Source organism: Chanos chanos, chromosome 12 (genome assembly GCF_902362185.1).
Source record: "Chanos chanos chromosome 12, fChaCha1.1, whole genome shotgun sequence".
Lineage (NCBI taxonomy): Eukaryota > Metazoa > Chordata > Actinopteri > Gonorynchiformes > Chanidae > Chanos > Chanos chanos.
In genome coordinates, this window is record NC_044506.1 from 13,357,495 (window position 1) to 13,370,697 (window position 13,203).

At 39.9% G+C, this 13,203-nt stretch overlaps 1 protein-coding gene across 1 annotated transcript in view; it reads right to left on the bottom strand.

Moving 5' to 3' along the window:
- pleca (plectin a) overlaps window positions 1-6,659 on the bottom strand; it is a 90,862-nt gene extending 84,203 nt beyond the window's left edge. Inside the window, exon 1 of the mRNA XM_030789189.1 lies at window positions 6,470-6,659. Coding sequence (XP_030645049.1) covers window positions 6,470-6,659 — 190 coding nt within the window. The remainder of the gene's footprint in view (window positions 1-6,469) is intronic.
- Window positions 6,660-13,203: the final 6,544 nt, after the last annotated feature.

A 13,203-nucleotide genomic window follows, 5' to 3' on the forward strand; every position in this document is an offset into this window, starting at 1 on the left:
CTATACTGCATATGTGCGCCAATCAATATGGAACTACTTAACATGAGGCGGGAAGACAGCTTTATGGTGAACACACACTCTTTCTATAGCCTCACACAAAATAAATAAATACTAGTCCCATGTAATTAGACAGTAAGCATACTGCAGGTGATGGAGGTTCTCTGTACCTTTATACTTCTCCCTGACGTTCTCATACGCCTGTACAAAGTCCTGCTCCTCAGCGTTGGCTGGAAGGCTGGCTGGATCATACATAGACATGGCCCTGGAGAGGTCAAAACACTATGCCTCTTTTATCTCTGTCTCAGGTCTTCCTCAATCTCTCTCTTTCTCTCCTCCTCTTCAAGCTCCCCCTCTGATTGCTGTGTCTGCAGCGTACAGTGGCGTGCGTGTGTGCGTGCGCGTGGGAGTGTGTGCGTGTGTTGGGTGTCCCTCTCAGTTTTGAATGTGTGTGTGTGTGTGTGTGTGTGTGTGTGTGTATGTGTGTGAGAGAGAAAGAGAGAGAGAGAGAGTATTCCCCTTCACAGCACTGGCTCTCATTCCAGACCACCAGCACCACTCCCCTCCTCAGCTTGAGAAATAGCAACACACACCACAGGACCTCCTCTTAAAGGCACAGGGGGACGAGGACCTCCCTAAGTTTTGGCCAGACTAGTAGTGTCTCCCACTATCACTACAGTGCATACAGTATGCAACCACATGGATACGTTGAGATGAATCTGTAGACCTTAAATTTATAGTGGTAACATGCTAAGCATTAACTTGGTTCAACATTAAGCCTTCTGTCACCATTGACAACAGGAACATACAAACACAAACACACATGTAAACAAGCAAACAAGAGAAGCACAGTATTATAACCTCTGGCGAGTTCCTCTTGGAAAGGCCGTGATAAAAGCAAGACTGAAGGAAAGGTGAACCAGGGAAACCACAGGGAACCAAGACTAGTAGAATTAAATGCTTATGATTACAATCTAAAGGGGGGGGGGGGGGGGGGGTTATCAAAACAAAGGGGTTAACAGTGAGAAAAAGCAAAGCCAAATCAAACAAACTATTGCTTTCCTCTCGGCGCTTAAAGGGCCTTCTGGTCTCAGCCTCTGGTGCATTTTAAAAGAGGTCAAATTCTCAGAACAGAGAAGTGGTAGACTGGCTTTAGCTTTCTGCCAAAAAACCACACCTCTTCAGAGCATGTGCGTCAGAGTACACCAGCTGAAACTGCAAAAGTTGTTGTTCAGAGAAAAGATCCTTGAAAAACCCCATAAAAAAAAAACTATTAAATATCAGAACTGATGACGACGAATCCTGTAATGGGATACGCGGTACAAGTAAACAAAGTGAGATGGCAACTGCTAATGACACTGAGAGCAGAATATCAAATGCCATTCTTGGCTTACTTCATTTGTTTTCTCAAGCTTCGCCGTGTTTTTTTTTTTTTTTCATTGTTTTACATATGACTATTTTCTCTTGACAGTTTTCTGGAAATCAAAATATTTCTTTTTTGTGTTTTATTTTGTGATTTTTATCTGAGACAATGTGACCTGTAGTGATTCATACCCGTGCTTTATCACAAAGGATGCCAAGACCATGAATGGTGGCTTCCTGAGAGGAAAATGTACTTGGAGAGGATGTCAGTGAGAGAAGAAGGGAGGAGGCAGAATAAGAAAGGACAAAAGAGCGAGGAGTGGGTAGAGAGAATAAAGAAAGAGGAAGAGGGTCACTGTTGTTCACCTCTACTTTCACAGGAGGACATGGAAAAGCTTTGATGTGAGAGGTAAATTAAATCTGTCTGTGTGTGTGTGTGTGTGTGTGTGTGTGTGTGTGTGTGCGAGAACTCTTTTGACTTGTGCCAATGGTTCAGCACAGAATTAACTTCATGAAATGCTTTATCATACACACAAACAGCATCATATAAACAACTATCAAATATTCGGACTAGAATGTAAGTCTACAAGTGCTGGCTTGCAAAATTTCCTTAAGACCACTTAAACTAATAAATATTTGATTCTATCATTTTATCACAAATCTATCAGATCATCAGTCTAAAGCACACTGTAAAACCTAATTTGTTAACTTTCCTAAAAAAAAAATTGTAAACACATCACCTTGATCAAATCAAGCAACGAACAGTAACTTAGTAAATAGTTGATAGTAGACAATAAAGCAGTGGTTAGTAAACTGGTAAAATCAGTAACAACACCAGCACAAGTATACAAGCCCCTTCTCTCACACCAACAGACACTGTCATCCTGAGTTACCGTGAGGAAGACAATGATAGACTCTGAGGAAGACTATGATAGACCATGTGATTGAAATAAATGTGATGAACTCCAACTGTTTTCTTAACTTTCCTCAAATAGTGACACCAAGAGCGATGCTCAGCCAACCACTGAGGCAAAGCACTGTTGTAAGAGCAGCAGCAAATATTAGGACAGAAATCCCAGCAGAAGTCAGAACACAGAAAAACATGAAGCCACAATCAAGAGACTGCAACCGTGTCTCCTCACAGGCATCTTGTGAAATTTCCTAAAATAACTTCACAATGGTGGGATGGCTGTTATTTGTCTTACTTTTTTTTAGGGTGTATGGGGTAATAGCTGACATCTGCACAGCCGTCACCAGCCAGTACAAGTGGGTTCCACATTTCCACATTTACGGACACAAAACAAACATGCCCTTCTCTGTGTTTTCCTGAGAAGTAGGCTAGTCTGCAGTGAGAGAACGACCATTCACAAGTTTCTAGTGATTGGAATACGGTACAGGCCTCGCAAGGAAGCAAGAACCAGAGTCATAGTAAGTGACAGTTAAAGTATTAGAAAACACAGGAACATGTGTCTACATAATTACAATTATTACAACCACAAGAGAATAACAATCATTTTGAAGCTGAACAAAAAATGTCTTGACCACGCCGTGATATCATTATTAACTGTTTCCATATCCTAATTCCAATGCTTCATTTTTGCTTAGTAAAGATACATATTGTGTTTTCTCAATACAACTACTAAATACAAGTCGTTCACAAAGGTTGCACATTAACATGCTACAACTTTAAGTTTTTAAATGCTGTTAAGCTGAACAGTGTAATTCTGAAAAAAAGTACTAGATGATATCACAGGTTCAAACTAACCACATTGAATAACACTAAAATGAACTTCACTTTCACACATTCACGCACAAAGTTCAGGTTATACTGAATTATTCTGAAGTATATTTCTCTACCAAACACAGACACTGGTACTTTACCTACTGACATCTTGTGGTAGCCGTAAATACAGCAGATCCAGAGACAATCGATGAGATAAGTGTTACGTTAAAACAAGCTCCTGATAAGATCCACTCAGTCTGAAAGGATCACTGAATAGGGCCCTTTCTAAATACACGGGCATGTAAACAAAGGAAAGACAAAACTTGACCGTCAGTTCATGATGATGTACGCCGTTTCAATAAAACTGTACAACTATATGTTGACCATCTTACATTACAGTAATATCAGGGACTACACCGTTGCTACCAGAGATCGACCACTTAGATGTGACTGAAACAGCGATGAGGGTCAGAATTAATCTTTTGCTCTCTGTCTTTATTTACACAGACTAAATGATTTGTGAAGCTGCAGGAATGTCTAAGGAATGTGGCATTTCTTTTGAAGTTAACATCCACATAAATAATTAACTCAATTTAAGGATTCTCTGTGAAGACTGACTGAGTTTCTGTTTAGTGTGTCAGTGATAAAAAGTAAATAATTGATTAGACCTAGGCATGTTTAACACAAAGTTAAGGGTTTTTCCCTTTGACTTTTTTTGAAAATGATAAGGGAAAATGATATGAATGAAAGCGTTCTCATTCTCTCTGAATGTAAATTAGAATCAAGTCTCATGCACATTCTGCAAAAGGACACACAATGACTCCTAGGATCGACAGGACTCGTCGGGAGTCATCTGACCAGGACTAGAAAAAGCTTCAAAGCAACCAAACCAGTAAACCAGTAACATACATGACAGAGACTACTTACAGAAATTACAGAGTGCATTTCACTCTCACACCCATCACTCCCATACACTGACAGAGTTTAGCAGATGTGTACCACAACTGTGCAAACTGGGCCTTTTTCTAAATCTCCTCTGTAGGGTTTAATTAGACTTTTAGTAAATTCTGCTGCAGTACAAAATTGTGCAAACACTGAAAGAGAAACTACTAGAATGGGATACGATGAATTGTTGTACACTGCTTTCTTAATACAGATGGAATGTTGAAAAGTTAGGAAATTTTTAAATGTTTCAATATTTCTTTGCAGGTAACACAATCACATTTATGTACAAACTTTTGGCTCTCTGGGGCTTTGTGCATAGCCTCCCTTCCTGGAAGGAGAGCTGGAAATCTGCCTAGTGTGCTCCTCAGTGATGTCTCTGAGAGGGCGTGTTGCCAGAGAGAGCATGAGAAGAACATTCCTCTTCTTAACATTAAACAGGTATGATTTCCCAATACCCATCAGCCTCATCAACTTCATTCTTATTTGTAAATATGTTCATAATGTGTTCACAGAAAAACTGAAAACATAATGGTTATATAATGGTTAACTACAGTCTAAAATCTTTAAATCAGAAAAATAAAAAAATGGTCAGTGTAACTTTAAGTGGTAAATATTTTCCAGGCTAATGCTTTGAAACACTACAGTATAACGTGACACTGTATATGTCCCCATGGGTCATATTTAGCCTCTGTGAATGTCTGAGCACACCTGCCGTCCAATCAAAATGTTGTTCAGGAACAACACACCTCTTCCTCAGTCAGTATTATTTTTATATTCTCCGGCAACCTATTTCTTGTATTATGGCATTTCCCCTAGTTGTGTTCATGTCTAACATACAGAGTTCTTTAAATCACACTAAATATGCATTTATTTACAGATAAGATGAAATAACTGTACTCCCCCATGCTTCTGTGTGGTCAGTTTCTGGTAAGGGTTTTACAACACTTTGAAGGAGAACCCAGTAGACCATCCCTCTCACCTTCCCTTAGGCAGAGTCACATTCCACACATTCTAGAACTTTCCACAGGGAACCTGATGACAGCCTGTGGTACCTTCTTTAAAATTCAATTTTTTTGGGTGCACAGGTATACAAACCCTTCAAGCAGCTGTCCCAGAGTAAAAGGTTTAGTGTTTTTATGGGTCATTCAAACTAAGTTGACCTCTTACTCTTATTTAGAAGTTATTAGACTTCAAGATTTTTTTTTAAAGAGGATTAAAGAAAAACTGTGAATTTTTATTCAAATCCTCTAGAAATGAGTTCAGGTCCTCATGGCATCTGGCTTTCAATGAAAGGCAGAATAAAATCCATCTCTGATAAGCTCCGAGTTGTTTGGGAAAACTGCATTGCAAACACCATAATGAGAGAAAACCTTTGCGTGGGACCTGATGCAGTACAGTCAGATAACCACAGGATGGCAGTGTGGAGGGGACCAATATTACAAAACCATCTTGTCTAGCCTTCTGCATACCCAGCAGAGCATGAATAAATCATACAGAGTATGTGAGTGCCTACAAAACACCGCCCAAAATAGCAGTTTTTGGGGCAGAAGGGAAAGCATGTATGTTGAGTAGAGCGTCTGGAGAAAAACTGGTCACCTTTTTGCGCAGAACACAGTGCTAGAGAGAGATATGGTCAGTCTGCTCATGTGTATGGTGAGGAGTATTAAATGGGCAGAAAAAATACTCCACTGCCTGCAAGTCATTTACTGCTCCCAAAGGAGTGCCATTATCATCTCCTCGCTAGGACTATCATTACATGAGCTCTCTGATTTGCAGAAGCACTGTGCTACAATATCCAACCCACACTGAGATTCACAAAGTACTGCAATCCTCCGACCCCACCCTAGTGCCCTGACACCTCTCTCTCTCTCTCTCTCTCTCACCATTTGTATCTTGTCTCCTTACATCCTGCAAAATGCTGAGTCAGGCCTGTACCACCATGTGGTCAATCGGGGACAGGGGTGGAGGGATTCAGAGATAAGATAGGGCAGACATGTAGTTGCAATGCAGCTAGAAGGCAATACTCCAATATACGTGTCTAACAAGAGAAAATGAAGAAAAGGAAACTTGGACAACCAGATAACCACAGTGTTATGGCTGTCATACTGTATCTGTCACACGCCAAAACATGTGTATCACTATATCCCACAAACTTTATTGTCACATTATGTTTACAGGTCTCAATTACAGCAACTGCGGCCTTCTGAATCCATACTACTGCAGAAATTACCGCATTGTTCCATTTGCCTCACAGTTTTTCTTTTCCTTTTGACTCTGTTAAACATATCCTCACTCTCTGTGACATCCAGGAACCCTAAAAACACTCAGAACATCCTCTTTAAAGAACATGGCCCAGAATGCAGGTCTTACCTGCTCCTTATTGGTCTTGCAGCGTTAGTTTAGATGGTAGATCAAAAACCCCACCCACACAATCCACCTTACCTGCGATGCGGATGACAGCTCTCTCGGCCGGGTCCAGTACATCTCCAGAGGCGGACTTGGACCGCTTGACGCGCTGGTGTTTAGGCAGGTTCCATGGCAGAGTGTCTCCAGGGCTGGGCGAGTTGCTCAGCTCACTGCGACTTTCCTCTGACGCCGATCTCTCCCGCAGTTTTGCCCGTGTCTCCGTCATACCCTAAATAATAGACACAAAGAAAGAAAAATCAGAGGACCCTTTACTCAGTGGGACTGACAGAACAAGGGGAAACTGGGTTTGAAGTCTGTACAATGGTGACAACTGCTGCTTTGAAACCTACACCTAAAAGTTAACTAATAGCATCTATTCTCTGAATTCCTGCAAAAGAAGCCTTCTGGATAATGCATTGTCTGGATTCATGTGCACAAGCCTGGTGATTCCACATGGGTTGTGTAGAGATTATTCCTAGATGATTCATGTGCAAAAAAAAAACATCTCACTCGGATCCATGAGGTTTAAATCAGATAAAATCATAACATTCAGTTCAAAAATAGAAAGCTAAGGTAACTCGTCAACATTGTCATGTATGTTAAATGGATAAGGGGAAAGGATAATTGAAAAGACATTTCAACTAAATCTTTCAGAGTGTTCGCTCCTCAGGAGAAGAGCCCTCCACTTCTCCCAGGTTCTAACCCGCTGAGTCATTGTCCATGACTCATAACGGAGCACTTGCTGCTATATACGTCTCTCAGTGAATGAACGAAATTACACAGGAGCTGGTCCCTCGAGATATGATGTGTGATGTAGTGTGTCAGGGATGGCTCCTACACTGACAATAGCCTCTTAATGTTTTGCAATTTCTCCAAGGTTTGTACAGATAGTGTTCACAAATATTCAGCTCACAGCGCTTACGAAGTGAACAAAGACACAGGAGTTAAAGGCAGGTCAACTACAACAGATCAAATTAAAACTATACAAAATGCAGTTAGCTGGGACTTGAGAGGGAAAATAGGACAGTTTCTGATAGGACAGGAGAATAGGACAAGAGAATGGGACAGGAGAATAGGACAAGAGAATGGGACAGGAGAATAGGACAAGAGAATGGGACAGGAGAATAGGACAGGAGAATAGGGCAGGAGAATAGGACAGGAGAATAGGACAGGAGAATAGGGACAAGAGAATGGGACAGGAGAATAGGACAGGAGAATAGGACAAGAGAATGGGACAGGACAATGGGACAGGAGAATAGGGCAGGAGAATAGGGCAGGAGAATAGGACAGGAGAATAGGGCAGGAGAATGGGGGAGGAGAATAGGACAGGAGAATGGGACAGTTAAAAAAAAAAGAATGATTTGATCATGTTGACCAGGGTTGAGGAGGGTAAATATCTTAGTTACTACATAACTTTAATAAAATGTATTGCAGAAACAGAAACAGAAATTTTATATCACACAAAAAAGAAAGGCAAGGAAAGGATCTACCAGAATAACAGACCAGATCAGGACAATACCATCAGGACTACAAGATCAAGAACCACAAAAAACTTGATCAATAATGGCTCATCGGGCCCCACCCCTTCACACACACACACACACACACACACACACACACACATAAAGTTAATAAGAACTAGAAAAAGTGAGTAACTGTGTTTACATATTGACCAAGCTTGAATTACTGTACTGTTCCTTCAGTGGCTATCGGTCTTTTGCACACTGCTGCTGTAGAAATTTATTACCTTATGTGCCCGGCAAATTGCTGCCCAGCAATGTAAAAACGACTTTCTAAGACAAATCTAATTTAATTAACATGTTCCTGAACAACATTATTTCTATTCAGAACACTTTTCTATTTCTTGGAGAGTGCCCAAACCTGTCTAGGGTGAAAGCAATCAAGAGTGTGTTACTAAGCAACCTGAAGAAGTTTTAGAAAGCATGTTTTCTAAGGTCTACAGACTTGACAGAAAAGAAGGAAGCAATCACTGTCTCCAAATCAAAATAAACTTTAAACATCACTAACTCTCTAAGGGCACTCCGGGGAAAATAAAATATCTTAATACTTGATTCTTCAATATCTCCTTGTAAAATAATGTACAATTAGCACCCAGTGCTGAAAACCGTAAGTGGCAACGTTTCTAAAATAATGAAATATGAATTAAACGAAAATATCAAAATCGTCTTAATGCTGTGACGCAAAAGAGAAATTATAATATGGAACTGTGTGAATCCTAACTGATTTAACCTACTTAGTCCGCATACAGTGTATCCAAACACATGCCCTAGAACACCAACACAACAGCCCTTTACTCATATTTTTCATGTTCATGTCTGAACGTTGTTTTGACGTGCACCTGCCTCGTTCAGATACAGCCAACAACCGGCTAATTCTGAATTATGCTTTAGGGCTTCTCTGCTCATCCTTTACGTATCATTTGGTACGTAAATCCTGTTCTGCTAGAAGGAATGTTATCTCGCGGTCATAATTTCGTCATCATTGCTCTGCAGACGATGCGGCAAAATAAGCAGCAGTGCATAGTGCGGAAACAATCCAAATTTAGACTCCAGTGACTACTCACGTTTAAAAACACTGATTGTAGGCTGTTAAAATCAAGCTGTTCTCCCACCCGTCCGACCTGTCAAAACACCATCTAGCCTTATTCACAATCCTCGGGCTGTAACAAAGCTTAGAAACACGTCTCCATGAGGCGACACTAAACTTGGCAAAATCTCTTTGGAGTAGAGTAACACCCTCGCCTATTTAGTGTGATCAGCATTCCTAGCGAAGACGTCCACCCGCCAGTTCACGTCACCTGTGATCTCATTATGTCATCAGTGAGCCACTTACCGGGTGTGAAACGTCCTCAAATACGCTTCGTCTTGATTCACGGCGGAGACCTAAGGCGTTTAATTGACTAGACCAGGAATTTTAGCTTGTGCATCCCGCTGACTATGCAATCAAAACAGATATTAATAGAGGTGTCGGTGATAGGAGCCCAGACTCCAAAGTCTGACCAATTCGACTGCAAAGAAGTATCATACAGTGGATAGTGGAATGTCTGTGTCTGCTCCTACAGCTCAGTGATGCAAAGACTATACCGTTATATGAGTGACTGCAACACAGCACGTTCGCCTTGTTTCGCGCTCGCGATGTGATCCGATATAAAGGAATCCAACCTTACCACAACTTTCTCCTGCTGACCACAGTTAGGCGACTTATTTCTGTGCATGATCGCTGCTTTGGAGCTTGCTTGTAAATTTAAAAGGCTTTGTTAATGTTTACATCATTCTCCTCCTTTACTAAAGAGTATACTCAAAATTCCATAAAAATGTCAATCCATCAAGCAGGGTTTTAACTTAAGCTACATGAACACATTCTAAGTCATTTACTAACTGTAATAAACATTGCATGGAGTCAGTCTTTTACCTCACAGAATCTTACATAATACTGCACCTCTTTGTATCCACGGAGGGTTAGTTTGTGAATAAAGCATTAGTCTGCTGTGGCACAGAACCGGGGGAGGGAAGCAGACAAACTAGTGGTGCCATCCATTCTTGGTGCCAGTCCCAGTGTCAACTTTGCCCTATTGTGTAAAATGACCATCATAGACTGATTGCAATTCTCTGAGTCCAGTGGATACAGCGGGCCCATTGAAAGATACATACTATCTACACAGTATTCATCAGATCGCTATGCAACTCCAGGCAAAATATAACTTTACAAAGCCTTGATTATTACATAATTCACATGCAATTAAATGTTTGGTGGATTGAAAATGATTAAAAATTGACAGGTATTTAATTTGTTAAATCTTGATAACTGTGCACCATACAGCAGCTTGTCACATCACTGGTTATTCAGCTGTGATGACTTTAAACTGATACTTCGCACTGTGATAACAACAACACTGTCATCATCTGCTTGAAAAGAATAGTTTCCTCACGTGCAGTACAGTGAACAAAAGATGGTCTCATATGACTGCACAAAGCAGCAGTATTTGGAGTAAATCTGAATGATTCTGTTTGAAATTAATCCTGTAACTGAGCAGTAGACAGTAATTCTCTATCATCCACGTTAATTATGAACATTGATGAAGAAATTAATTTTATATTCCAGAGTCACAAATACAATTCATTTCCTCTTCTAAGATAGGGTATTTCTCATGGAATTCAATGTAAGATCCATAATTTTCCATTTCCCACCATATGACCAATGTCACGGACAGGGGAGACAAAACCTCAGTGAAAACATGTATTAAAATGTTATTCTACTGGTAAAGCACGTGTGCACATTTATGAAATTTTCTGTGTAGGCATCACATAAATCAAAACATGCAGCCATTCTTTGTGTGAAGACTCACCTTTTGAGAAGTTTTGGAGTTGAGTGCTTCAGGAGCAATTGTCACCTTTAGTGAACGCTTGCTCCTCTTTCTCACAGAAGGAGAAGGCTTCTCCTGTTTCTCCTGTGCAGGACTTGCCAGATCTATCACCCCCATTATGCCTTCATTTAGGAGAGCCAAAGTAACGCTTTTCTCCTTTGGCTTCCTCTTCCTCTGGAAAAACAATGAAATCAATGTATGCATTCAGCTGCCGAAGCCACAATAACAACAACATTAACAACAAAATAAATCGCTCTCTTATCTGGGTTCTGTCCTTCAGCTGAAGCAGATGGATCGTCTAGTATCTCTAGTGTCTAGGATATGAGGTACAGCATAACAAGTGCAGCTTAATTAACATAACAGCTACAATCTTTTGATTATTGACAGAAACTACAACTCCTGCCTTTCCTGGGCCCACTCAACACAAAGGAGCCTATATTAGCCAATCTCTGACAGTAATTAGAGTTGTCAGGGAAACAAATGGAAAACTGTCATGTGATGAACAAATAAACCACAGCAAAGTAGAGCTAATTCACTGTTCATTTTCAGTTGATATAAATGGTTAAAATAATAGCAACAATCAGAAAAATTAAGTTGTGCAAGGCCTGTAGCTATACCTGTTTTGATTATATCTATAAAGAATATGTTTTGGATGTTCCATTCAAATACCCAAATTTTGTCATCTAGTCAGAAAATTATATAACTATTCCTATAAGGCACAACACAAAGAGAATCCAACATGTAACAGCAAGGGATTGTCTACAACAGAACAGCTCCATTAATCACAGTCCTTTATTTTCCAGGCACTGAATGAAGCTCTGTTTTTCTACTGTGTGCCCACTTGGTGAACAGAATAGGAGATGGTTCTTTGTTTGCTCATTACTAGTTACAGACAAAGTCTTTTCCTCAGTCTCATCTCAAGTCATTTCTGTCCAACGCTATATCAGGCTCATCAACCTCCCATTAAGAATACAGGGCCTCCCATTTAACAACATAACAGGCCAACTCATTTTGTACCTACAGTTCTTAAAAAGTATGTGGTACCAGTTACCTTTCACACCATTTACAAGATTAATAATACATTCATTCATGATCTCATAAGTGAAGACAGTTAAAGGGAGCTTAAATCTGCAATGCAAGCATTATTGCTTGAGGCACATGACAACAGTTGTGGTAATGTTTTAGTGCAGTAACAGGTGAATGATGTTTGATCATTCATGCTCAGGACAGGTGACAGATATCACAGCTTTAAATATGTTTCTTTTCCTTGTTTGAGACTGAAAAGCACCTGATGTCTTTCTCACAGGGTCCTGGACAAATTTTATTTACATGTGTGATTCCTGATGTTCTACGACAATGACCTTCAAGTGGAGCCAAACAAATATGATTGACAAATCCAAACACAGCAGGGGAGAACTGAGTGTATCAGTCTATAACGTCTGAGTTTATACTGACACTGGCCTTTAGAGTCAACTTGAGGCAATGCATTACCAAAAAGAAAAGAAGAGAGATATGCAGCAGCAAGAAAGAGAATGTAACTTCAGCCAGTGATAAGGGATCACCCCTCCCATGTTCTCTGGATCCACGAGAAACGAGTTATGGAGCTTCAGACACACTAATGATAGGTTAGGAGATGCTCACCTGGCTTTGAGCTTTTTTCTTTGAGGCCTTCTCCGTCGCTGAAATAAACACATATGAGATTTTAAATATGACACAGCAAATGTGATACGACAGACACATATCTGTTTTAGATATCTAAGAGACACAGACAGACAGACAGACAGACAGACAGATAGTAGAGCTGCAGATAAATAGATAGGTAGATAGATTAATAACTAATGAATTATTCTTGAGTATGCTGTCCTAAATGTTTAATATACTAGGCATTCTAGATAATCAACAAAACTAGGCATTCTAGGCAATCAACAGAGGCAGATGTCAAAGCACAAACATTATAACAGATGTATTAACCACACTTGGGAGAGGGTTTGTCTGATGCAAATGGCTGGGAAGTCATGGCCTTCTTTGTGACAATTAGCAGGTCAGATTATGTCAAATAAAGTACATTGGTTCTACACATGAAGGGTGTCCATGTTTTGTCATTCATATACTTAATACATGTAAATGACAAGTCCAGTTAGTTAAATTTTAATTGTTATGAACATTTAATTATATGTCTGTAAATCAGAGTCACAGGAGTTTGTAATAATATTATTCAGAAGCAGTGAAAATAATATAAATTATATTTAGAAGATGCAGACCATCTATTTAGATGAAGATATATGAAAGAAAAGAAAACATGTTTAAGAGCATGTTTAGAAAGAACACAAACCAACATAACCACATAATGGATCCTGTGCCAGTAAAAAAGCCAATTATGGAAAAA